This window comes from Lichenostomus cassidix, chromosome 4 (genome assembly GCF_008360975.1).
Source record: "Lichenostomus cassidix isolate B80296 chromosome 4, HeHo_3.0, whole genome shotgun sequence".
In the NCBI taxonomy this organism is placed as follows: Eukaryota; Metazoa; Chordata; class Aves; order Passeriformes; family Meliphagidae; genus Lichenostomus; species Lichenostomus cassidix.
The window spans coordinates 69,021,994-69,049,872 of record NC_139484.1 but is presented as its reverse complement, the minus strand read 5'-3'; the positions used below and the strand labels follow the sequence as shown (position 1 = coordinate 69,049,872).

At 41.5% G+C, this 27,879-nt stretch overlaps 1 protein-coding gene across 1 annotated transcript; it reads right to left on the bottom strand.

Moving 5' to 3' along the window:
- Positions 1 to 9,823: 9,823 nt before the first annotated feature.
- CYTL1 (cytokine like 1) lies at positions 9,824 to 12,620 on the bottom strand. The gene is made up of 4 exons (XM_085059803.1): positions 12,295 to 12,620; positions 12,144 to 12,188; positions 10,658 to 10,786; positions 9,824 to 10,490 (listed from the first exon to the last, which is right to left on the bottom strand). Exons 1-4 carry the CDS (start codon positions 12,433 to 12,435, stop codon positions 10,407 to 10,409), a joined length of 399 nt encoding a protein of 132 aa, XP_084915929.1. The 5' UTR covers positions 12,436 to 12,620; the 3' UTR covers positions 9,824 to 10,406.
- Positions 12,621 to 27,879: the final 15,259 nt, after the last annotated feature.

Sequence of the window (27,879 nt, the reverse complement as noted above, 5' to 3'; positions counted from 1 at the left end):
AATTCATGGAATGAGCACTGTCAAGTGCTACTCATCTCTGTGCCCTTGAAGAGTAATTGGGTTTTTTCTTAGTTTGTTTTTTCTTTCTCAAAGAAAGTGACAATCCTCCAAACAAAGACAACATTCAGCTCTCTCCACCCTCCTCTCTTCTATGACAGAAGCAACTGTTTCTGCTCTTCCAAGATAAACTTAACAGAAAACTATTTGCAAGTGTAAAAATTAGCAGAGAGCTCTTGTAAATGGAAAATCCCACATGAGCTGTTTAAATAGATTGGGCTACTGCAACTATTCTTCTGACCAAGTCTGTATTGAGTCCTCCTGTCAGAGAAACTAATAGTTTGGAGGAAAAAGTTTTAAGACTAAAAGCTACGCTGGTGGAGTCTGTTATATAAAGTACATTTTAATGGAGTCTTTTCCCGGCTGAGAACCAAATAAACCTTTCAGATACCTTTGGTAGAGCTATAAACCTATATTCCTTAGAGCTGCTCATCAGGAGCACGTGCCTACAAAAACACATGGATGTAACTGCAGAATCACAGAAAGGTTCAGATTTGGAGAAAGTCCAGTCCACCCCACATGCTCAAAGCAGAATCAGCTAGGAGAGGTTTCTGAGGACCCTGCCCAGCTACATTTCAAATATCCACAGAGATGGAAACTCTTCAATCTCTCTGGTCAGCCTGTCCCAGAGGAGAAGCCCTTACAACCCCTTGCCAGATTCAGGATCAAATGGGCTTTGTCTTGCCTAACCCTGTCTCAGATTGCTCAGATAGTCTCTCTGTACTCCTCTTGTGTCTTCTGACCTCAGTTCCACCTCGTGTGAGTTTTATTTTTATATTTGAGTTTTGACAGGATTTCCTTGGTCATCTCTGCAGGCCTTTAGGTGCTCTTGCTCTAGCATGGGCAAAGATATCCTCTTTGTAAAGTGTGGAGCACCAGGAATGTAATTTCAAGGGGAATAGATTTACAGCCTGCAACTTCCATTATATAAGATATTAATAAATTGGATTTTGGGGGGTTGATTTATGAGAATTGACTGAAAGGATAAATTAACTCAGTTTTTATGAGATGCACTGTTTTCTACACATTTGGGACAAATTTATCTCTTGGAGTTCATGTGTCTTCCAGCAAAGAAAAATTAAATGTGGCAATAAACTTTTCATACTCCAGACTTACGGAGACAAAGTTGATCCTCTTGCTTCCTTGTATTACAGCAATCTTCCTCCAATTTATCCAAAGCTATCTTCAGCATCAAGCAGCATCAGAATCTGTCTGGCTATTGTTAATAATAAACCCTGAGTCAGCTGTAGAGAGGCAGATTTCAAAATCAATGATGTTAAATGGATTGGAGAAGACAAAGACAGTCCATGAAGCAGCTATCTGACTTTGCCATCTGACTTGGTGAGTTGAGTCATAAATTTGTGAACAGATGAAAAGCAAAAATGGTGAAATGCCAAAAGCTTGATTGTAAAACCTGTTTGAACCAACTAGCACACAGTTTTTTAAGGGGGAGCTCAAGCTTAGAAAAAAACTAAAGATGAAAGGTATGAGTTATTGTTGCCAACTTCACCATTTTCACTGCAAAAGTGCTGTTAAAACTTATGAAACACTCAGCTTGTTTCAAAAGTAGATAGTAGAGTTTCTGCTGTAGTTTTTTTTCAGTCCAGCTCAATGACTCAAATTCTGAGACACAGCATCTATTTTCCAGATTGAAGAGGCAATGAACAAGGGTTACTCACAATTTAACAGATAGACTTGCTTCAAGTAGCAATGATAGAAGGCTACAAAGATTTTTTAAAGAAATCTATGACCCGTGCAGACTCCTGAGCTCCCTGCATAAGTTTTAGCACAGTGCTAACTCAGTCAAGAGTTTGTGTGATGCAGAAGGGCAGGAGGTTTGAGGGTGCATCCCCTCCTGGGGGTGTTGTTTTGAGCTGTGAGGTGGTCTGGTCCCCACCACAGCATCATGCCATGGCAGTTTGGCTGCTCCATGATTGAGCAACAGACCTGTAGCCAGACAGCTGTGGCCACTGGAGTCAAGGAACTGGCAAGTGGCAACCCTGAGCCCAATCCCTACCTGTGAGGAAGGGCCTTTGCAGCTTGGCCCAAATGAATGCAGGTAATGATTCAAGGAAATTTCTGCATTCTGGTACAGTGAAGAAAGGGTGGAATTGAACTTTAGCAGGAATGAAGAGAAATATTGTTGTTGCTACAACAAATAGGTTTTACAACAGGTGGTAGCAGAGCCAAAGCATCAGGAATGTCCAGTGAGAGCAATGTGAACTGCATGGCATAGAGGTGTTCTACAGCACATGTTGAGGTAGGGAGTCTGGACACAGACTTTGGGTAATCTTCCAGCATCACCGACATATGAATATTTCCGAGGGTTTTGAGTTATTTTTATCTTCATATGTTTCTTTATAATGGCTCCCCAGTGAATAAACCCTACAGTGCACCCAGCCCCACAGCAACTACAGTATGGATGAACACGCCACTAAGTACCCTGCATATTTGTGTAAGATTGATTAATCTGCATAGTTGCATAAAAGGATATATCACTGCCTGCTAGAGCTTCCCATTTACTAGGAACCATTACTTGATCTGATCTCTACCCTAAACTCTCAATAACATAACATTACACTCAGTACAAATCATGCTTGAAATACTAGTGTTAACTTGAAATATTATAGTTAACACCTCTTGTGATTGTTGATTCCTTTCCCTCATTTTTAAATTAGAATTGTCAACCCTGATCCTGACAGGAATCTTGACAGGACTTTTGCCAATTGTACAGTGGCACTGCATGAAATTGCATTGGATTGTCCAGGTGAAAAAAGAAGAGGTGTGGGGCTTTATCACAGAGCCTATCTCAGTGTCTGACTCTAAACATGCCATGTGTGTGGAGACACTTGCCTCACATGGTCTCAGTGGGGGTGGCTGCAGAATTGGCTTTTGAGGACATTAATAAGCAATCACTGTGCTTTTAGTGATCCAGGTTAAACAGTTTGTTATTGTTCTTCAGGATTTCAACATTTTTTAGGAATCCATGGCTGTTCTGAAGTTACTGTTTGCTGTTGAATTCTGAATTGTGTTCTTTCCAAAAAGCAATTTGTAAAGTACATTTTGCTGTGACCATCAGGTCTTTGTTTTTCAATATCATGAATCCCATGCAAGCCACTGTGAGAATATTACAGAGAATAGACTGACCTTTCTTTAGCTTGACAAGAGCTTTAACATGGAGGAAATATTTCTTCAAACCAGTTCTGGCATATGTAATAACAATCCATTCTAAATTTGGACCACAAACCTAGCTTTGGTCAAAAGCATGCCAGGAACAATAAAATAGCAATTTATTTGATTGCCATGTAAAATGCTGGTTGTGACCCACACCCAGATTATGTGAGGACATGTGCTGGAGTCACTGCTCAGAGTGCTGCAGGAGGAGGCTCAAAAGGCACCTGCTTTATTTTTGTCACTGTCATCCATTTGCTGTCTGATTCTAGGCAAGCTGTTTGTGCCACAGTGTTCATACACAGATCCTCAAAGCTGCATTTAAATAACAAAATAAGCAGTCTGTTTAGAGGCCTCAATGCCTGAACTTAATAATCTCTTTCTGAGTTGTCAGAGCTATTATGAGGTGTAATTAATGTAAATAAAACACTTCACGATCTTTTCTTCACCTGTCTACATCTCTATCCAGGTTTTTATACCATACTGATAAAAAATTCTAAGTTGAAAGCAATTACTGTATGAATGAAGAGATGACTGAGAAAGCCTAATAGCATAATTATCCTTATCAATAGATTTTTTGAGAGCAACTTTTTGTTGTCCTCCTTTGAAGACAGTGATGATTAGAAATGATTTTATTTGCATAATTTCTCTTCTGCATAAGCCTGCTTTGCGAGGACATAAGTGATAAAATGCTATTACAGGAGACTGGAGCAAGGCTGATGAATTTGCAGTTGATTGAGGAAAACAGTTTTGTGGAAATTTAAGTATCTTTCTTTGAAAAACACAAAGAGGCAGGATGCTCTTGCCTAGTTTTTCTTCATTCCCATCCCCATTGTCTGCTCTCTGTTCAGCCAAAATTACCAAATGACCTTTAAGATCAGCTGAAAATTTTAACTCTGGCAGTTATGGCAAAATGACAAGGTTTATGTCAAGTTTACCTCAGGCAATTGGATAAGCCCTTTTGTCCTCACAAGTGCTGAGCAGTGAGCTGGGGTGTGGGAGAGGGGGAACACGTAGCTCTGACCTTCTTCCTAATCTTTGTGGTCATGGTGGAAATTTGCCCAGCCTTCCTTCTCCTGCAAACAGTGATGCTGTGTTATTCTTCCCTTTTCTTGTATCACCTCATTACATCTTTTACCTTTGAAGTAGAGGATTTCAGGGAGGGCATATATTCCCCATGCTGCAAATAATTTGACTATAGACTTTCTCCTAGTGTCTATACAAACTTGAGAAAGCTCAAGACACAGGCTCCTAGGACTTCTTCAGCATTACACATTCAGATACTTAATACAACTGAGACAGGAGTGTTTGAAGGGAATAAAAGGAGAAAGTGAAGAAAAGTCTGTGTAAAGGCAGCTGTCTGACATACCCCCAGAAGCAGCTAAGGCTTCCCCAGCTCTGAGCTGCACCAGCTGGATGTGGGTCAGGCCCAGGCTACACAATCTGGTGAGTGTAAAGGCTGAACAAACCATACTCATGACATGCTTGGTCTAGGACTGAGTTTGCAGATGTTCTAAAGAAAAGAAATTAAAAATCAGTTATGGCTTCTTGTTAAAATTTCAGAGGAGGACACAAAGGCAAGCAGTGTACTTCACAGCAAGTAAGAGACAGACAGCTCTGCTTGGGGGCATCAAATGCAAATAATTCCCAGATGTATGGCTAGTGACCTATTCAATAGAAGAGGGAGGCTATAGAACTGCCTGAGTGTATTTCTGTGCTTCCTTGACCTGGCCTCTGTGTCCTGATGTCCTGATCAAGGAAAAAAATGTGATAAACAACATGCTTTCCAAACCCACATCTTCTGGCTGTCTAGCTGTCATAAGAAGAAAGGAACAACCAAGCACTTATGGACCTCAGAGGACTCACAGTGGGGAAAAAAAAGTTTAAATTCTGCAACTGCAGAAAAAGATCCCTCTGTATTAAACAGTGGAAAACCAACAAACAAAAAAAAGTTGTGACACCAAAATAACATTTTTTCCCTTTCTAAATCATTAGTGTTCTGTCTGACCTTGGTTTGCTAAAAATGACAATCTTGCTTCCCTTTTTCTCTCAGTAGGAATAACACCTTTCTAATTAATTTATCCAATGAGAAAGTCATAAGGAGGCTGAGAAGATCTGGGGTCTGTTCCTTGCACTACTTCAGTGTTTGTGTTTGAACACAATAACAATATAAAATGCATTAACAATTTGAAAAGCACAGCTCTCCTCCCAGGAGAACAACTGAAACACTGTGCTCCAAAATCAGGCTTTTATTTATTTGCTCAGTATTAGGAACATTCCAGTATTGAAGCATGCTTGGCTATACTTGGAAATTGTTAATACAGTTCTGGGCACAGATTTGACCTGGGGCAGATGCCATTCTTCCAAACAAGTTTTGGATGTGTTCTAAGGGATAGCATGGACCAGATACCATTGCCAAGAAGCACCTTGGCTGCAGCCACCCTGGTTAGGAAAGCAAGTGCTTAGTAGTTAGGACAGGACAGCAAAAGGAGCAGCCATTGTATTTCATTATCCATTGTTTTTGTTTGTCAGCTTTCCCCCAAATATCTTCTTTATTATAGAATAATGAGGCCAACTTGTACTCTAAATTTTTATATTCATCTTGAAATTTAAATTAAAAAGGTGAAACATTGTCTCCAAATACTTGGAGAAAATTTTTCATTTATAATCTACTGTTTTCATGGCAACACCAATAAATATTTCTTTCTACATTAGTTGACATTGATAAAAACTCAATTGGATGTCTATATTTAACTTCAAGCACTGTGCTTCAAAAAAGATGGGAAACAAGTGAATAGAGATAGAAGAAAGGCAGCAAGAAGGATTGTGCACAGGGTCCCTGGTCATAGCAAAAGAGAAGTGTGAATCCAAAAGGTTGCACAAATAAAGTTGCTGGAGCTTGTCCATTGTAATTTTCACTTCCACTGACAAACACTCCAAAAATGAGAAGATTTTAATGTGGATAAAAATACTGGTCCAAGTACAGTGGTTAAATGTTTGGAAGGTAACATTATTTACCAGGCTTTAGCATTGTAGCAAATTTTTGGGAAATCTGTGTCAACATCCCATTAACACAACCCACAAACACCACAAGCTTTGGAAATAGTGCAATGGACAAATGGGCACTCCTAAATCTGATGTTTGGACAAACCAATGCTCTGCTCAAAGTGTACAGCCTAAAAGATCAGACTCCTCCTCAATGCTGCATTAATGCTTTCCCTTTTCTTACAAAAGGAAAAGCAAAAAAAAGAAAAATACATCATAATGTTTGTACCACTTTAATGAGTAGCAAGTCACATTCTATCCAGTGGAACCTCATCACCCTGAGTGACCTCATTATTTGTTCAAAGTCTGCCATTTTTCTGGATTTCACAAAAACCCAATGTATGAGGAGTTAAGTGATCAGAGTACCTACTTAAGGAAAGCTCATGTGACAGGAAAAAAGAGATGGAAAAGGGGCTGGTTCTAGCAAAACTGATCTATGAATGTTTGGCAAAGTTGGAAATGAATACTTTTAACAGCCTTGCAGAGACAGTACCCAAGGCCTTGGGATTCCATATGATAAGGGAGAGTTTAGCAGTCCTAGAACAGGTCTTTAGTGAGGCTTCTTGCAAAGACAGAGAAGTCTGCAAAAGAAAACCTATTCCTAGGACTGACTGCTCCTTCCAAAAAACCTCCTTCAACAGGCAAGAAAACAGCACAGATGCTTTGTTTTTCTACAGTTCTTCCCTAATCACTGTAAGAGCTGAGTGCAGTTTCTTAATGATGTGCTTATAGTAATATTCTGCAATAACTAGGCAAGATGCCAGTTGGCAAATTACAACAAATATGTCCTTCTTAATCCCTCCACAGTCTCCTTCTTGGCCAGGGCCCTAATGAGCATGGACTGCTGTGCTGCAGGAATAAATGCCCAGCTGCATGAATGGCTCCACTGCTCCTTATATACCTGGTAAATTAAAATGTTGGTAAACTTAATGTCAGACTGAAAGGGAGAAGTGGATGTTTTCTTGTCAAATTACAAGTGGATTATATCTCCTTATCAGTGGGATTTTTTTGGCCCTGGACAATGACAACCTGAAAAAACACGTTGTTCATAAAAAGGGTTTGTCTAATCACAAATCTTATTAAGACAGTCTGAATGACAGGAGGTTACTGTGAACTGAAAAGAGCATAGCTTTGCTCTCAGCACACTTTCCATTAAAAATGTCACATGAGATGTAGAGACAGTCACAGCATAAACCACGGGGAATATACTTATTGTAAAAGCACACCAACGACCAGGCAAAGCTGGTTCTGGGAATAAAATATACACCATCTGCAAATGGAGGATAGGCTTTTAAAATCCATTCAAGTTCTGTGCAGTCCCCAAAGCACCTATTTGCTTTTCACATCTTCTGCAGAATTAGGATGTACCAGCACAGAACAGAGCAGCCATGCTGAGTGTACTGCAGAGTGTGTCCCTGTCAGTCACAAAAAAGCCAAAGTTACTAACAAATACAGTGCAAATAAAACAATGATTTCTACTTTGTTTCCAATTCCAGAGATTTCTTGCAAGATATTTTGTACTAAATAAATTAGGCTGCATTTTTCTTCACAGAGTTAATCAGCCTGAAACAGGAGAAAATATATTTGGAAGATGGTTGAAGGAATGGGAACATCACAGGAGAAATCTGGAGTTAGGATTACAAGTTTCATCAAAGTGCCTAGGGAAGGCTTATTGAAGGCTTATTGAAGCCTCAATAAAGAAAAATAGGAGTTATGAGAAGATCCATGAGGAAGTCCTCATCAAACACTCCATTTCAGAGAGTGTGTGCCCCTGGGACAGGAAAGCAGCAGGGGCAGAAGAGCCACAGTTACCTGCAGGTTCACCCAAGGTCTGGTGCTAGGGGGTTCTGGGGGAGAGGAAACACCTCTTGCTCTGCAGTTTGCTTGCCAAGTCACAATACAAGCTTTACAACAGGCTGGTGTTAAAACCTGTGACATCTGGAGGTGGAAAAAACAGCCAAAAATTAACAGCTTCTCCTGCCAGTTTCCAAGCATGTGTGCTGCCCAATCCCTGGGTCAGCTTTGTAAGAACCATGGCCTGGGATGACCATACCAACCTTTCCTGCAGGGTCCATCCATGGCTGGCTTTGTATAAAGAGAAGAAAAACAGAGTCTGTGATGTGGTTTTGATACTTGTATGGAAGTGGATAGATCTTGATGTTATCCCAGCACTGCTTGCTTCCCCAGGAGGGCTCTCAGTCCCTGGTTAGAGGGAGCAAAAACTTGAATGTGGAGACTGATCTGTGTGTTTCTCCACAGAGCCAGGGATCTGCCAGTGCCTACACACTCCTTCTGTGGGTACCAGGCTCCCTGCCAGCATGCTGAGAGGTGCTCTTATTGCAGAATATGGCTGCTGCTGAAGGAGCTGGCCTTGGGCATGTCCAGGTGATGCAGAAAAATAGGTATCAGTGTGTCTAGAGTGTGTTTTGTACAGAGGCTGTTGGCTTGGAGAGAAGGGTCCTGAAAGGCAAATTGAGCAATGATTTCCCTGACAGTAGGACCATCTGAGCTGGTTTTGGGTTCAGCCTGGTACTGGATCAGGTTGCTGAGTTGCTACTGTCTCTGCCAATGCTTGTGGAGACACTTGGGTCAAACTGCTGTGGGCAGAATGGCTCATCTAAAGGATTAATAGGGTTAGCACATGAGGGCCTAATGTTCCAGAGGGAATCACAAAGTTTGACATGCACATTCCTTGAATGAACACTTAGAATTGAAACAAACTGGAAAGAAAAACACTTTGTTTATTCCCTCTGTACCTCTCCTGGGTTCAGATTTTCCCACCCTTGTTCTATGACTCAAAGGGACAGCCAAATTTTCTATGGCTAAAATCAGACTAGTAGTTTCTACAAACCAAGGTGATCCCAAAATAAATAAAAAGCTTTTTCCTGCCCACTCCCAACACTTTTTCCCCTTTGAATTAGTGTTATTATTCATTTAATTACATAACATTTGTGAAACATTTTAGTTTGTACCATCAGGATGACAAATAGAGAAGCGGTGATTTTCATATAGACACTCAGTTACAGAAGTTTTTATAGCACATGGTGAGACCACTGACTGAGTCACCAGAGTTGGCAGTGCTGTAGATGAATGGTCAGCAAATACTATACAGGAGAGAGAGGAATTAATTGCATGGAGGGAAGGAAGGTAACAGCAGCTACTTCCAAGAACATGGGGAAGATCATTTCTATGCTGGGCACCAAAGAGCTGTAGGTTGTGAAGCCCTCATGTCCTGCAGGTTCTGAAGACACCAAAGACTCTGGAATTATTGTCTGGAAGTTTTATTAATCCTGGTAGCTTAACTATATGGGTTATGTCTCAAAAAGCTGTCCAAAATTTTAATAGGCTTTCTGAGCCTCTGGCTCAGAATTTACATTCTTACAACACAGAAATACTATTAAAAACAAATCACTAATTTCATCAAAGAAAAAGTTGTTTGCAGTATAAGGTTATGCTGGGAAAAACAACTTGCAAGTGACTGTGAAAAGTAAGTTTATAAGAATGACACCTTTCAGCTTGATCTTGAATGACATGTTGCAACACAAGCACCTTGGATTAGAAGAGTGTTTTTATTTAGTTTTCCACAGAGACACGTTTCTATCACCTCTATTCTCACAAATATGACATCAAAAACTATCAAGATATATATATGAGCTATGCAGGCAGAGAAATCTGCCAGTACAGCATTACTCTTCTTCTATCAAACATTCTAAGAAAAACAAATATGGTCCCTTCCATGCCCATCTAATACAAGAAAAACAGCTAAGTCAAGAGAGAATGTTAATCATAGAGTTTTTTCTTTATATGAGTCTAGTTATTCATAAAAGATTAAAAAACCCCTAGCTTCTGATGTTTAAACAAAACATACTTTATACATTTAGCTAAGCTAAAATATCATACCTTGCCAAATGAAAAACTGCTCCCTAATGGTAGATTCCCTAGCAGCTCAGTAGGTATGCAAGGCATGCAATTCATTTCCTGCCAAGGCAGAGAAAAATGGGTAGGTCTGAGATTATATTGCTAGTGTGCTTGAAAAAGATCTTAGTTGTTAATGTTATAGACTGCATACACAAACTTTTGACTCTTGGTCTCCTTGAAAATTCCCCAGGTATAACTTTTGGCTTAACTGGCTCTTAGCTCTCAGTGATGGAGTGTTCAATGGGAGGTGAAATAGGAATTTCCAGAGCATTACAGTCATCAGTGAGGAACACCAAATCCTGGAGAAACAAAAAAAAAAAAAGAAAAAAAAAAGAAGAAGGCTAACATTTATGAGGAGGAAGGCAGGAGACAGCAGAGTGTTGAGCAGCTTGGGTCTGATCCAGTTTTGCTGGTCAGGGGAGAGTGTGGAGACAGGGAGGGCTAAAAGTAGAGACTCTTGACCTACCCTTCTGCAGTAGGAGATCAAGATGGTGTACAGGCTCCGGGCTTTTTCCTTCAGCTCATTCACTTCCACCACTCTGTCACATCCGGGGTAAGCCACAAATTCACGGAGTTTTGCCAATACACAGTAATTCTGCAAAGCAGAAGAGGTCTGTGTAACCCTGAACAAACACAGATTTATGTTTCTCGTCCACCACTTCCAAAATTCTTACTGCTAGGTGGGAAACTTGAATTCCTACCTCTACGTATATGTCATCTTTAGTTAGGAAAATTCGTCAATATTTTATAACAAAGATGTTTGGTGCAAATAAGTGATTGGAAAATTGCATACACACAGTCTCAGTCTGCCAGATTATTTCTCACATGCTTTAGGAGGCAGCAATGCCAATACAATCAAATCTGCTCCCATAGTAGGTGGAATTCTACAGAATAGGTGCACTGTCTCACTTTTTAGAGACCACCTGCTTCAGCAGATGAACAGATTAACAAAATCTCAAAGTCTTGCTCCTGTTCTTGTACAATTCCCCTGTTCCTAAACAATGGGCAAAACCAAGACTACCAGTCCTGATTTTTTCAGAGTAACTTTGTAACTCAGACTTTGTGTTAACAAAATAAAGCACAAACATGAATTTCACATCATCCTTGTGAAGCAGGTAAATAAATACCCCAGCTTGTGCTTTAGAGCCAGGGAAACTGAGGCACTGGATTCACATTTCTTGGGTTTTGACATAATGTGAGGCACTGGCAGCTCAGGAATTGGGATCTGGAGGATTCTGAGTTACAAGACTTGAAGTTGCTTACAGAAAAATATGTCAGAAATTTGTTTTGTCTGGTATTTTCTAGTTTTTATTTTCTCAGCTGAGTACTGGAAAAAGAAGCAAAATATATCAAATATCCCAATGCAGAACACTATGACACTAACTGTGTGTGCAGGTTATTTTGTTTTAGCTGGGAGACAACTACTGCTGTTTTTCCTCAGTATCACACTTCCATATCCTCAGGCACAGATTTTCTTTCTGCATTCAACAAGTAGCTATTTAAAAGAGAAAAAGCAAGCAAGGTATTCCTGCATTGCTTTTTGTTAAAACTATATACCAAAAACCACTCAGGATATAAAATGAAGTAGATTTATTAAGGGAAGAAAGTTTATTCTACATTTCTTCTTTTAAACTATTCTTCAAAGCTTTGTTGCACACATTTAATGTCTGAAAAGGCTCTATCACCTTAAATTAATAGCGTGCATATGGTAATAGCTTAAAAAATATTGATTTCCTTATTTTTAAATTTTCAGTCAAGTAAAATCTCAGAAAGCCCACAGGGATTTAAATAAGGTTCAAACCGGGATTTTTTTTGTCACTCATCATCTAGTTAATTAAGCCTTAAAAAATCCCTCTAAAATCATTCATTTGGGTTATAATATGAGGAGTTATTCTTACTTTCCATTAACTGCTTTAACTGCACAATAGTGAGACAGAAGTGTGCAAACTTACATGTATGTCCAAGTACAGCCTGGGCAGGGTGTGCACACACGAGTCCTGCAGGGAAGAAGAAAGATCCATTGCGATTCTGGTTTGAGAGAAAACTCTGTCAGAAGTGGCAACCTGCAGTGTCCCTGCAGGAGCCTTTCTCAGGTGCACTCACCACAGTATTGGAGGTCTGCAGCTCCTTAAAGGACTCTGTGATTTCCTTGCTCAGAGACAACACCCTGGAGTAGCAAGTTGGAGGAGCTGCGCTGGCGAGCAGGGCAGCAGAGAGCAGAGCAATCAGCAGCAGCATCTTCATTGTGGGGAGTTTGTCCAAAAGAGGAGGAAGGGAGGGAAAAAATCACTGCTGCTGGTTAGGTAGGTACTGCTGAGCGTCAGTGAGTTGGACAAATCAGCCCTCAATTAAATAGTCTCCTGCATGAGCAGGAAAAAGTCTGGGGGTGGTCCGAGCAGCAGCTTACTGCCGTCTGAAATTTCCTGCCAACTTAGGAGGCAGAGCTGCAAGCACTTTCCTGCCCAGAGCTGGGAAACAGGGAATGAGGGTAACAAAAACAAACACCACTGGCTCTTTTCATTCCAGAAAGGAAACAACCGAGTGAGCATCTCAAACAACAGAAATACATGTAGGAAAGAGCACAGAGTTATCAAAGTTTCATAGGCTCTAATCCCCTATGTGCTTTGGCACATAAGTCGTTTTTTTTGAGTTGTGGGTCTACACAGGCTGCAGATAGAGAGAAATCCTTCCAAAAAGCAACCTTCCCCAGCACAGGAAGGACATGGATCTGTTGCAGTGAGTCCAGAGGAGGCCACCAAGTTGATTAAATGGTTGGAGCACCTCTCTTGAGAAGAAAGGCTGACAGAATTGGGATTGTTCTGCCTGGAGAAGAGAAAATGTCAGGATGACCTAATTGCAGCCTTCCAGCACTTGAAGGGAGCCTACAAGAAAGACAGAAAAACTTTTTACAAGGGCATGTAGTGACAGGACAAGGGGGAATGGCTTCAAACTGAAAAGGTGAAGGTTTACACTAGATATTAGGAAGAAATTCTTTCCTGTGAGGTTGGTGAGGCACTGGAACAGGTTGCCTCTAAAATTTATGGATGCCCCCTCTGTGGAAGTGTTCAAGGCTGGGTTGGATTGGGCTCTGAGCAAGCAACCTGGTTTAGCAGAAGGTATCCCTGTCCATGGCAGTATGGCTGCAATGAGATGATTTTTAAGGTTCCTTCCAAAACAAGCCATTCTATGGTTCACAATTTATCAGTCAAAACAATAGTGCTTGTTACAGCAGCTTGGGGAGTCACATCTATTTACATATTCATAGTCTCAAACAAAGTGAATACATCTCTATATGGCTGTGATAAATTTATTAAAATCATTTTGCTTTCTGAGGCTTTGTTCTTTTATTGGATGCCAGATGGAGATGAGAAATCCAGATGTGGGGATGCAGGCCTGAAGCTGAACATATGTTGTTTTATATGTTAATTGTCCTGTAAAATGGAGGTACCCTTGAATGAAGAACTGGTTATTTTGAAAGTTATGCCACCCCCAACTCTAAATTCAGATTTTAGTACAGTATCAACCACAACAATAAAGTATCTGATGAAGTACTGCAATCCCCTGGCATTGCAGTACACCAGGATGGTTCATCTGAACGTGGGGAAAGTAGTTTTGATATAAAGGACACACTCTGTATGTTGCAGAGCACTCTGAGTTAAATCCCCCAAAACACCTGTGGGAAACAGGAGAACAGGGCTGTGTGCTACTGTCTTGTTGTGCACTTCTCTGCCTTCATAAAGAACAGTTGGTTTAGTAACATCATGTTCTCCTGAGTGTTCAAGTGGTAGATCCATGGAGGAGAAAGAAAAGTTGGGAGTCCTGGCTGAGGGGATTTTAGGACTGGCCTTGGACTGCTGGGTCCCATTTTCAGGAAAAGGAGTTGCCTGAGCAAGTCAGTTAAGAGGGCAGAGGGAGACAGGAAGCCTTTTGAGAGAGCTCCAAGCAGCTGGGTCATTGATCTTAACACAGCTAGCTGGTGCACATCCTAGGGAAGGTTCCTACTGACTGTGAGTCTTGCTGATAAAGAAACAGACTCTTAATAACCATCTCATGGCTGTAAAGAGTAGCTGAGGGTAGGAGGGAAATATTATCCTTCTATCACATTCATGTTTGGCAAGCTGCTGAAATGTAGTTGCTCTGCCAGAACAGCAGTTTTCTGAACAGCTTAAATGCTCTCCCACTACTACAAGTCAGGAATCCAGCTCCAGCTAAGGGTGACATAGGAAAGCAAAGGATGGATCCAGCCTTCACCAAAACACTTAACCAATTAAAAAAAAAACAAAACAACAAAAAACCAAAAAACCAAAACCCAAACAACTATTTTGTGAATGGGAAAAATTGCTAAGATAATTTGCTGTGAGGTTTTTGCTCAGATGCAGTATTCTGGACTTATGGCTTTCCTTGGATCCCTTATAACCTAAGTCCAGGAAAGTCACCTCTAATGGATGTGTGAGGTACCCTCAGAAACAGTAGCATTTTTTTCCTGATAAAAGCACAAAATACTGGAGTTTAATTTACTCACCTACATCTTCTCCCTGGGCCAGATTACTTGCACAGTTGACTCTGACCCAAATGAGTATTTTCCAATACTTAGTATCTCATCAGTAGTACTGCCCATCTCAGCGTGCAGAATACTCAATTCAGTTCAACAAACACTTTCTTCTCAGTATTTCTATCTTACTTCTATTTGTAGCTCATCAGCAAGCTTATCCTTGATCTCTGAGTACATTCAATTTATGGTCCAGATACAAGTAAATAACTTCTTTTTTCTCTAAGCTCAGTGATGACTAGCAAGTGACAGGAGAACTTGCAAGTGACACAAGCTATGGGGAGTCCTTTCAGTCTGAGGCACCTGGCACAACTGTGAACCAGAGACTCAGTTTCCAAAGCCCTTGAAACTCCAGAGTCTTTTCAGTGACTGTTTTTATCCAGTCACTTATGCAAAGCCACTTATTAATTCTGGTGCATACCCTGCCTTGGGCAGAGAAGGTCTTTAACAGGGAAACACAAGCTGTTGTTCACAAGGGCTAATAGCCTCTTAGAGGCAATATCTAAATGGACATGGAAGTAGAATTTAGAGCTACAGGAGGGGAGGGGGAAAAGGATCAAAATATATTCGAGTCAAAACTCGCCTAAGGATTGCCTCTATGGAGAAGCAGCTATTTACAGCCCTTCCAGTCTGTGGGACAAGGCTCAGGCTGGCATTGGAAGGGAGCACAGCAGGAGTCAATCAGTAGCACCATATTTGTTATGACCATCACACTGTGGACATCTCCAGCACAGACACATCTTTGTCATGCTCTTCTGTCCAGGGACCATGGGGCTTCAGGGGCTTGGGACACACACTCTCACTTTTGCATTAACTCTTGAGGCCAATAATGTCACTACATGTGCTCTTCACAGTGCATTTATTTACTCTTCTATAGGGAATATTTCATAGCAAAAGCAGACACATGGCTGAGAAGGAGCTTAGAAGCCTGTCATTACATAACTGTGTATATATTTTTATTTTAAAAAAATTAAGCTATGTTGTCTTTTTTTCTTCCAAGGTAATGAAAACTCAAACAATAATACTTTTCTAAAAGTCAAAGGACTCACTATGCAGTGAAAAATTCCTCCCATGTTTGAACAGCCTACCAGGGTGTCCACCAGCTTTTGACAAAAGCCCTTGCAAGTTGCTGATTTCTTAAGTCCAAAGTCCACGTGCTTAATGAAAATGTTTATTTTAAAATAGTCAGGGGCTGTCATGAAAAACATCACAGAATGAATTTCTGATTATATGGAAAAATAGAAAAAGTAATACATAAAACCAGTAAACCAGAAAAAGCCCTGTGTACTTAAGCAGCACTTCAAAGCCCGAAGTGACTCAGCTGTTTGTTGTGGTGAAGGTGCCACTTCTTGCTTCAGAGCAGGGCTAAACTGCTCTGCAAGCTTCCAGCTCAGCACAAGACTTTTGGAAAACCCTTCCCTCCTGGTTAAGGTCTTATCTCTTTGTCATGATTTTCCTTGCTGTGCAGTAGTACAATTTACTGAGCCTTTTTGTAAACATCAGCTGAAATTTGATGCAGGGGTTGTGCAGCCTCACACTCTGCCCTGAGTCTAAGGGGTGCTGCTGCACAATGCTGACATTTTCCTGGCACAGAGGGAAGCTGATCTGGCAGCACTGCATGCCTGCATTTGAAGCTTAGCTAATCCAATGTGTGTTATTTACTCTTCCATGACAGCAGTGAGTTTCTGCTGGTGATCTGCATGGCTTGGCCAAGCTATGGGCAATGGGCAGGGCAGGCAGGATCTCAGAGCTGTGTCTGGGCTGCTGCTGCAATGCTGTTTCTCCATGACAATTAAGCAAAAGTCCTTTTTGCTTGCTTAGTGGTACAGGCTTCTTTTGTTCCTCACTGTTGTTGTTATTTTTAAAAATTTACATATATATTGAGGAAACTAATGCAACTGCTCAACAGCCTGTTCTTACATAAAATGGTTATAGAAGCCGGTAAAGCCATCTGGGTCAGAAAAAGAAATGTTCTGAAATCTGTTGGTCTTGCTAGCACAAACCTGGTGCTGGGCACTTTCCCTGAAGAAAAACATATGGAAATAGGGAGTCCTGTGGTCCAGGACAGAGACAGGACAGCCCAGCAGGGCTGGGGAACAGGAATCATTTCCGTGTGCTGCCTCAGACCAGTGACCAAATGATTTGCACTGTCTGTGCTGAGCAGCCCTCTCTGCAGGCAGCAGAGCAGGGGCAGCAGCATCCTGCAGCAGAGGGCACACAGGGCTCTGGGTGATGGCAGAGCCTGGGACAGCAGCATCCTGCAGCAGAGGGCACACAGGGCTCTGGGTGATGGCAGAGCCTGGGACAGCAGCACCCTGCAGCAGAGGGCACACAGGGCTCTGGGTGATGGCCTGGGACAGCTCAGAGGTGTCCACACGACTATCTGACACTGCAGTGCAGGCACAGCCTGGCTTCTCTCTGTCTTGGCTGCTGTCTCCATCATGGGGATGATGGTATTTCCCACAGAGGCTGTGGGAACTCAGCCATCAGCACCAGGGAGACGGGAGATTACGTGGTTTTAGCCTTGTCAGGGGTACTCTTTTCAGTGACTGCAAGGCGTATTGATTCAAGTAATGCAGGATTTAGAGGCTTAAGCCTTCACTGCCTTGCTAAGAAAAAGGCAATTTGAGCTTGGAGTAACTTGCAGAGCTCTCCAGTGAAATAACAGTGGTGCTTTCAGCCTGGCTCCCTGTCTGGCCATGGGCACAGGCAGAGCTGCCTTGTCCCAGCAGCACACAAGGGCCTTGTCTGCACTCTGCCTGGGCTTCCAGACCACTCGTGTAGGAGTTATCCCAAGGTAATACCTTTCTTTATTAGCACTTCAGTCAGGGTCACAATAGCAGGGTTTCGAGGAGGGAGCCTCGTTCAGGTTTGGAGCAGCAGTATTTCAGCTTATTCATGCATTCCTGCTCTGCCCTGCCCTCCATCCTCCTCTCTCTCTCTCTCATGCAAATGTGGCAGATAGCTCCAGGTCTTATCATTGCTGGTCAGCCTCCCACCCTCCCTAATTACCCTCGTGATGAAAAATTATGTCAGGCACCAAGGAGTGTACCGGAGGTGATATAAATAAATGTATTCATCTAGCAAATTTGTCCCTGATACAAGCCCTCTGGGGAATTCAAATGCTGAAAAATGCAAGGTCTAAGCCCTCTGCTGTCCCTCTGAGGAGCTCTTGTCTACACTGTGGTTAATATGCAAGGAGATTAGGGACTGTATTTTTTAGGACTGGTATTCCAGCACCTTTCAGAAGAATTATGTCACTGAAAGAAAAATGGATGAGACTGAAAGTGCAGCTCCGTGCAACAATCCAATCCAATCCAATCCAAGCCAAAAAAGAATCCAGAGAGACTTTTCTGAACTACTGTCTACACAAGAGCTTTTTAGTAGCTGCTTAGTATGCTAGCAGGCACAGTTTTCTACTTATTCTTGCCTAGAAAACTGCAAATGTCATAGCTAATGTTATTGTGTGTATTTCTAGATACAAACAACAGCTCTTCCAGCAGGCTAGAACTGCAAGGTAACATAAATTCTCATCTCAGCTGGCTGAGAAGTTAAGGTGCAAGTCCATACTATACATCATGTCTTCCTAGTTCTACTTTCTTTTCTGTACATGGCTTTTCATGTTTTATATTTAAGCACAGTGGAAGAAATCCTGCCATCTCTGAAATCAGTAACACAAGTCACAGACTCCTCTGGATCCACATTCTCACTTTAGATTAAAACTTGTGTTCAGCTCACTGGCCTGAATAGCACAAAAACCCTGAAGCCAAAGTAAGAGTAAATCAGTCACATTATTTCTTGTTTCTTACAGAGAGTATTACCTTTGTACTCCTGTCTGTGGGTGACACAACACAGATTCAGAGCTTTGTCAGTGCCTCGAAACCAAACAATATGACAAGTATCCTGTACAGCTAAAATACTCTACTAAGGAATAAAAATGTATGAAATAGAGGGAAATAGCTGAGGATCTACTCTACCAGGTAATATCCAGAAGTGATGAAAATGTATGGAGGTTCATTCTATTTAAGACAATCCATAAACTTAACAATTATATTCTTGTTCTGTCAGCTTGCCTTGAAACAAAGAAAAACTAAACATCAGAGCATGCCAGAAACCAGTGTTAACAACAGACTTTGTTTCAGATGCAATTGCCATTCAAACCTGAACAACTTTTGTGTTTTGAATTTTTTGATAAAAATAAAACAGAGAAAGGATCTCATTCAGCTTCTGAATCACATGCAATGAATTCCCAGATGACTAAGTGTCCCTACAAGTGTGATTTTAGCTTGGCTTTGTTCAAGTTGGGTGACTAAGAAAAGAATGAATGCATGGAGTGTAGCTGCATACCTACATGGCATGGTTGACAGTTTGCTATGAGAATAAGCCAGTAGCTTGCAGGGAGTCTTGCCTGCAGCTGGAGGTTGCCCTGCCATCCTCACAGGTAGTTCTGAGAGCATTTGCAAGAAGCAGGTGCTGAACAGGCCCCTCCTGCCTGCAGGGCTTGGTCTCAGGCAGCTTCCTAGTGCTGGGTTAACCCATCTCTGGGATAACTCATGGCATGGGGAGCCAGGGCAGGGATGGATGGTCATGGTCACCTCCTGGGTGAAAGCCATGGCAGAGCCAAGGCTGGCCTGGGGGCTTTCCTCAGCAGCAGTGTCCACTTCCTCTCACAGTTTTATAGAGTTTCAGTTTGTACTTACTCCCAAAAGGGAAATAGTGACACAAAACTGAAACACCATTAGAGCTGGGTAATGCACTGAGGGATGTCACAAAGAGAAACACATTGAGTGAAGCATCACCCTGGTTGGAGCATCACGTCTTTCATGTGTAGAACCAGCCAAGGTCTTAAACATCCATACTTTTAATTTCAGACCATTAAGCTAATTTCCATTGGAAGACTAATCAAATTAACATTTATTTTCCTCCTTTTTATTTGGCTGCAGCTTTTCTTGCTTTGTTTTGTTTTGTTTGTTTGTTTGATGTTTCGGAAGGGTTGTGGCTGGGGAAGTGAGAACTTGGCTTGATTTAAAATGTAAATGCAATTCTATCAATCTTCCCCTCTGCTAATGGTCTGCCTGGGCATTTTAAGGGCATATAGTGAAAAGGAGACTGTGACTGCTAAAGAAAAGCTACCCCCTGCTGTTCCTGTTCATATTTATTTCACAATCAGCCCATTGAAATGGTGTGATTCACACTCTGATGCTGTCGTTGTCTAGCTGGCAAAGTCACTGGTGAATTTAAAGAAGTTTCCCAAGCTGAAAACTAGGCAAACTACATTTGGGCAAAAAGCAATCTTATCAGCAATGAGAGTTAGATCACTGCAGTGATCTCTCTTGCTGAGAGCTGAGGCTACCCTTGCAAATGAGAGCTCTCTTGAAATAAGCAGCTGTCTTCAAAAAACTGAGAACTGTTGCTTTTGAAATGTAAAGTGTCCTTCTGATATACATATATATAGAATATACAAGACTAAAGTCACACTAAAGTCTGCAGGCAGGGGCAATTTAAATGTTCTTTGTTAAAACATTGTTTCTCAAATAAATAGCCCAAAAAGGGTAAAAGCATGTGTGAGTGCACAAGAGGGAAAGAGGCTTCCCAATTCCCCAGGAATCTTGAGTAAATACTAAAGGAAAACCCTGTCTGTTTATATTAAATTATCCAGACTTAATGTACTCATAATCCACCTTATAACCAAGCAGCTTGTATGAAATAATGACTTCCTCGTTATATAAAGACACACAGCTTAAGCTTTATCTTTTCTATATTAATCATGATCTATCTTTGTGGCAAGTATTACCATATACCCTTCCACTGACCTAACTTAAACATTTAGGGGTCTGTATCAACATAAATGATCAGAAATAAAAAGCAGATAACTGGAGTCTGGATTAATGGAAATGATTAAATCCAATAGCACTATGTGTTTATCTATGAGCTTTCACACAGAATTTCTACTGTAGAGCAAGAATTCATTACATGGTGATGATGGAGGGTGCAAAAAAAAAAGTGCTAAGTTAATTACTACCTACTTGCTCATTAATCATGGGATAAATACTAGTCACTAGTTAGAATTGCCATGGAAAAGGTGAATTTAATCTTGGGATGTGTCAGAGGAGTTGGAGCCAGCAGGGACAGGGAGATATTGCTCCCAGGATAAATGCAGGGATCTGCTCATCTGGCATATTGGCCACTTTTGGTGACCCATAGTTGAGGAGGATGAATTCAGACTGTGTGGGACACAGAAAGAGCAGTGAGAATATTCAGTGTCTGGGAAAGTTGGGACAATGTGTGCATATTTTCCTTCTACCTCTCTTTTCATGTCACCCCAGCTACTTTTCCAACATCTGGGTCCTTGTGCTGCTCTCCTGGCAAGGGCAGCTCTCAGCTGTGTTGCTCAGGGCATTCCAGACCCATCCCAGCCTGCCTTGTTCACAATCCATTTTCCCATGGCTGCTGCTGCTGGGGAATTCCGTAATAGGGGATAGAAAGGTCCTGTAAACCACTTTGCACATACATCCCAATCTCTCAAAGAAGCAGAAATCCAGGCACAGTGGGACTACAGAGCCCAGGCAAGGTGCAAACTCTGCTTCTGTGCCCAACCCTTTGGACTGGGCTCTGCCTTGGTGGTTGACCAGTAGCCATCATTTTAAGTGAGGTGAGAATTGAAGCTTCAGAGGCACAGGACAATGGTCCATTGTTCTGGTGACTTTCTAGGAGAGAGAGCTCACAGCTGCCTGAAATAGAGGCTGGAGGCCTTGGAGTCCAGCCCAGAGAAGGATGTGACAATGCACTGGCCAGAGAAGGACAGTTGTCCCACCTCGTCTGAATGGAACATTGAAACTGCTGTGCCAGCAGCACTGTGCTGCCACACAGAGCTCTCAGAAAGGCTGCTTTTGCCCCTGGGGAACATGAAAAGCACATGTCCAGGCAGCAAAGCAGCTGCAACACTCAGAATATCAACCCATTTTATTCATTAAATGTATGCTAACAAAAAAGGTTGGCATCAACTTTGTTCACATCAAAAAGACACGGTTCCAATTCTTCCTATTGCATAATTTAGGTACATGAGCTTCTGTAATAAAACAACGTGCTGGGCAGAGAATGGTAGCATTGTCCACACCATTGTCTCCCTGACACCAAAGAGAAATGGAGCAAATGGAGTCAAAGAAACCAAACAACATTCAGGAAAGTATCAAAGTGATCAAAGCAGACTCTTTGATTCTGCTTTACACATAATTTTCAAAGAAACATTACATTTCCAAACACACTCGGTCTGCTCTTGATGCCAACAAACCAGCTCTGTTTAGCTTCATGCTTTGATAGGAGTGGGAACAAAAAAAAATCTTTAGTGAGTTGCATTTTCTAAGCCTTGCTATCAAGTTTTGAACTTGCTAGGAAAAGACTAAATGGATTTGTTGTTCTTTGAGGTGGCTGAGCCTTCATTGAGGGAGACCTGGTGTCAGGCCTGAGTAGCCCTATAGACAAATCAGCATTTGCAAGCACAAGGAAAAGTTCTGAGCAGATTTTTGGTTCTGTATTTAATACACCTCTTTGTTAGCAGACCAAGCCTCAGGGAAAAAGAACAATTTACAGAGCATGTAACAGCATTTTGGAAAAGGTGCCTGACCATAGTCCTTTTATAGCTAGAAAATATTGATGATTTTTATGCATCTATCTCCCAACGTTTTCCCAGAGACATAGAAAAGGTTTCAAGGCACCTGATCTAAATGCACTGAAGGAAGATGTTATTTTTTGATGTTATAATTTGACCATTAATGATGTCAAGCATGGAGCTTTTCTTATACCCTGGCAGGATGTACTCCATTTCTGTCTTTGTAAAATCAGATTTTCTCTCTGTGCTGCAGCAACTGTAAAGCACAAGCTGCCCCCAGGGAGGTATTTTGTTTAGCTGTGCAGACACATTCCTCCAGGAAATATTGAAGCCAAACCACACACACATACACACACAGGCACACACAGGCCCTCTATTAGAAGAATTCAAAGCTTGAAGAGAAAACAGACCAGTTCTGGGTCTGGAATCTGAACTTCAGAGCATGTTGAATTGTGTTTTTCACATTCTTTGTTTTTATCAGCTGGGATATGGACCAATATAGGCATTTTCTGAACACAGGGAGCACTGTCCAAGGAGAGCCCTATATCCTCTGGCCATGTCAGAGCAGAAAAAAAACAACACGGAGAAATTTGCATATCTAGCACTTGCTTGTTTTTCTCATGTGTGAGAAACATGAGAAAATGGAGAGTGGCAATTGTTGCCATGACTCAGACTTTGCTGCACAGTATGTGGCTTTGCAGGACACTCATGCAAGCCAGGAAGTAAGGGAAGTCAAGATATGTATGATTGCTCTTTCATGGATTCTTTTCACTCACTCAAGGCAAGGCTATTAGAAAAATCAAGTTCTGTTTTATTCTCAGATGGAGCCAGATGCTGCCATCCACTTTGGCAGCTGCTGTCATCAGGAGCAGGACAACTGATACAGCAATATGATTAAAATGATCAGAAGCTGACCTGTGCTTAGGACTTGGCTTCAGCCCTGAAACAGAGCTGCTATTAGGCCAGAGCCACTCTGAAATTCAATGATATTATAGGGCTTCATATTTTTTTTTTGTTTAACATAATTATTTATCTTGATTTATTGAACTTTTATTTATCAATATTTTTCTTTATTTAACTTTCTTTGTTTTGCAGGTCTTGCCACAGAAACTAAAGACACCAGGGATTTGTGGGCTGCTTGCAGGTGGCTCAGAGGGGCTAAGATGAGGACAAACCATGAGATATCAATGGTGTTCTCCTGCCAGACCCAATGATAGGAGCCCTTTCTCTGCTGCCCAAGCAGAGTCCCTGAGGATCACAGCCCCTCATGTCAGTGAGTCCAAAGACTGTCTTCCTTGGGGCTCTCTGCATCACCAACTTCCCCAAGTGGAGCAGAGAAAGAGCCAGAAGGTGGATGTCCTGTCTTCAGTGAACAAGGGCCAAGAGGTGACAGTGTTTGATGCTGGAGTGAAAATACACACAGGAAAATAACTTTACTCAGAGGTAAAAACTTCACAATATCTGTGATGGATGTTGCAGTTTGTTTTACTCAAAGGCACTGCTGGGTAGGGACAAAGTCTTTGTAAGTGTTTTGGCCAGTGTAGAACACACAAATATTTATTAGCAAATGATTCTAGTAATTAGAAAGCAGATATTTAAAATCTAGGATAAGACTAATGGAAATGAGGGTGTTTCTTTCCCCTTCAGATTATTCTGCTGCTTAAACTAACATTAAACAGTAGATGTGACAACCACATTCTTAGAAGAAACATAGAATAATTTTGGATTAGACTGCTGATGCTGATTCTTCCTACAGAACTGCTGTATGAATTACTTGAATTTCCAGTGCAATCCCTGGAAGGCCTTCAGCTGTGTCAGAGATCAGCAGGAGATGCTGACCTCCCTTTCAAAGAGAGCACTGATTAAAAGAAGATGGTGCTCTTCTTGGGGTAAAACTCAAGGTTCCCAGTCTGCTGGTGAACACAGCAAGGGCACCTTTGACTTGAAACTGTGAGCATGTGTGTGCCAAGAGCATAAAAAACACCAGAAAAAGTTGTGAACAAATTCTTGTGTGCAACTACCTACTCAAGTGAGGTATGCTTAGGTGGACACAATGCTGGAGCTTTTAATGTATAATTCAGAGTCTTCTTTAATAAATCATGTGGCCATTGGTCCTTCTGAAGCATAGATGCCTTAAGGATTGTAATGATTTTTTGGTGTTTTTTTTGTTTATGCACGCTTTCTTTTTGAATTCCTTTTGTCTTTTGGCTCACAGCCTCCAGCAAGGGAATGAAATCTACTGTTAGTGTAACTCACTGGAGGATATCTGAAGCACAGAATAAGAAGACACTACATGTCATTATCTCCTATGCTGCTGAGAGCTGGAGACTAATTTCCAGACGACACATGTTGTTAGCACTGCTGCATGGATTACAGCTTAGGGGGCAAAGTCATAGATCAAGGATCCCACTGAGCTAGAAGCTGTGTAAACATGTGGTGAGAAGACGATCTCTGGGTCACAGAACTTTGCTGTAACCTCTGCACACTTCTGTGTTTAACCTACTGTCGTTTTTCTCTGCAGGTTGTTTCCTTACAATCCATCAATAAAGATGTATTTTGCTTGTCTGGCAATGGTATGCCTGCTTAGCATTTGTTTCATGAAATCAATAAATGAAAAATGTCTGTGTTGATATGGTGGATTTCTCACTGCTGTGTCTACTGGCATCAATGAGTCATTCTCTCTTGAGATAGCACACTGGTAGGTAGGTAGGATGAGAAGGTAATCAAATTTCTCTCCCTTCCAAGAGCACATCCATACATCTGAAATATCTGTATCTGGTTTGGGTGCTGTGGCTGACAGATTTGGGGGTTTTGTGTACACAGGATTTTCAGACTGGCCAGCTCTTTCTTCAACAGTTCTCCCTAGAAGAAGAAATACTGCTTTTGGAGTTCATTTAATCTGGCAACATTTAGGATGAATAGCACATTGACTGTGTTGGTCTTTCTAAAGAGTTTCTTCTGTTTGGGTGTAAACCCAATAAGCAAGCTCTTCCTTTGATAAACTTCAGTATCTGGTCCAGAGGAGAGAGAGCTTTCACAGCACCAAGAACTTGGCTACCCTGCTCCAGCTCATGTTTCAGCTTCAGAAGGCTTCAGCTCAGCTCCTGTCACTTTAATGTCCCTAATCCTCTAACAGAGGCTCATTTGGCACTGCACAGACAAGCCCAATGCCAGCCACTGGGCTGTGTGTGCCACATGCTTGAGAGCTGTTTTCTTCTCCGTGGTGGCTTCTGTCTTGATGACACTGAGGACTGAAAATGAAATATTGTGAGCTGGTGCCTTGCTGAGAGTGAGGATGAAAACCCTGAGGGCACAGGGAAGTGGGAGAGCAGAGAATGAACCATGGTCGAGCAATTGTGGTGGTAAATGACCAGCAAGATCTGAGCTGAATAAAGGGAGAGCAAACACAAGTTGTGTGTTCAAGCAAGCATGAGCTGTTTGTCCAATGCTGCCTAAAGAGAATTCCTGGTCTTTTTGGAAAGAAAATAAATGATTGCACAAAATATAGGAAGAAAACTCATGTTCAGATGTGTTTCAAGCATACACAATGCCAGAGATTTGGAATTTACCTATTCAGTAACTGAACATACCACTCTGCTTCAGGTACAAGCAGCATGTAAATCAAAACCAAAAATAAATAAATTGATTGTTTCACCATATTTTGCTCTGATTTCCATGATTTTTGTCCCCTCTTCTTTCCTGTGTAATATTCAATTTCAAAAGCAGCTTTTAAAGCACCTTTAATGACTGGGTGTTCACACACACATAGAGTCTACATGTTAGAATGGATATTGCTGGAGGCTCATTTTTCCTTTGGTCGGTGCAGTATAGGAGGGCTATTCTGACTCCTCTGCACATACTACCTTTTTAACTATCCTGCAGTATTCTTTTTAAGAAAACTGGATGCTTTCTGGTGTATTAATTTTCAGTGATCAACTGAAACCAAATTGCTTTGAAACCAGCAAGGTATATTTTAATTCCCACATTGCTGCCATGGTAGATCAACACAAACTGGGGTGTTTGGCCCCTCACACTCTTGCTGTTGCCCCATTCTCATGAGATGACTCAGATGGAATCTGCCAGGATTTCTGTAAAATCCTCATTTGGGAGCACACTCACAAATACCTTTGCCTGGAGCAAGCTCCAGTGCCCTATGTGAGCAAAGGTCACTTTTGGGCTCCTAGCAGGAACAGCTAATATCAACAAACTTCACCACCAACATAATTTTATATCAACATTTTCCTTTCTGTGTTTTTTATCCCCCTCCAAGGGCTGTCAGTGGCTCTATTGAAGGTTCCTGTAATTTCAGCAATAAGCCACAGCAGGCTCCTTTCAATCAACAGCAGCAGCGTCACAGCGAGAAACAGTAACACATTTCCCTCCAAGCAAGCACACTCTGACTTCATTCAGGCACACAAATGTGCTCCAAATCCCAAATCACCATCTCCCAGCCCAGCAAGACAAAGGCTACAAACTGAGTTGAAACAAAACAGATAAGCAAGCGAAAACATTTTCTTCCTGCAGAAAAATAGCCCAAATATTTGCACTTTGCCTACCTGCAGGAGCTTCTGTTCCTTCCTGTGGTCTTGCTGCAGTTTCTCCTCTCCAGGCTGAGGGGCAAAGCCCTTTGCAGGGTAAACTTCACACTTCTTTGACCTGCAGTTGGAAATTTCTCACACTTTTCTGGAGACATGAAGGGACTCCTATTTTGGGAACCTTGATACCAAAGGAAACAGTTTTGACAAGCTGCCTTTGATGACGCTTAATCAGAATTTGGCTTCAGAGCAATGGAAGCAGGAGCAATTTTTTCTTCAGCTTCATTTCTTTGATTTCCAGTTCATCATTTGCACCACTGCTTTAGGGTCATTTTGCATCTTGAAGGTGCAGTGGGGCTTTCCTTATGGAAAAAACACACACAGGCAGAAGAATGGATGTGGCAAGAAGCAGTTGCTGCTGAGTATTGGTGTTTGTAACTCTCTACTCATGAGTGTTTGTTCAGAAGCAGAAGAAACAGCCACCTTTACATGCATGTAAAAAAAGGATCCTCCTAGAAACTGGTTCCATTTTTAAGGTTCTAACAGGAATTATAATTGTCTATGAATGTCACAATTCCCAAAAATCCACTCTAAAGCTATTTTTAAACATCCTTAAAGGGAGGCAAAATCATAAACATCATATAAGAGCCACGTATTACATTGTGTCACCAGTTGTAGAAAATTCTGGGTGTTTGCTACTCTATTACTTTCCTTCTCCGTTCTCCTTCATGAAAGAGTTCAGAAAGATAAAAAAGAATTTAGGAAAGATATAAAATAAAGAGGCTTGAAGGGTAATAAGCACTGAATATTACAATAGATCTGAAAAGTCTTAGAATCCAGACCAAGTTGTCATAAGTCTTATTTCTGTGTCAGCACATGAGAAATTGGACATGGGTCCATTCAGTGCTGGTTCTCTTCTATCTCCTTTTTCCTGAGTGATTGTGTCCTGAAATGTCAGAAAAATACCAGACATATAAAATGACCCTTTAATAGAT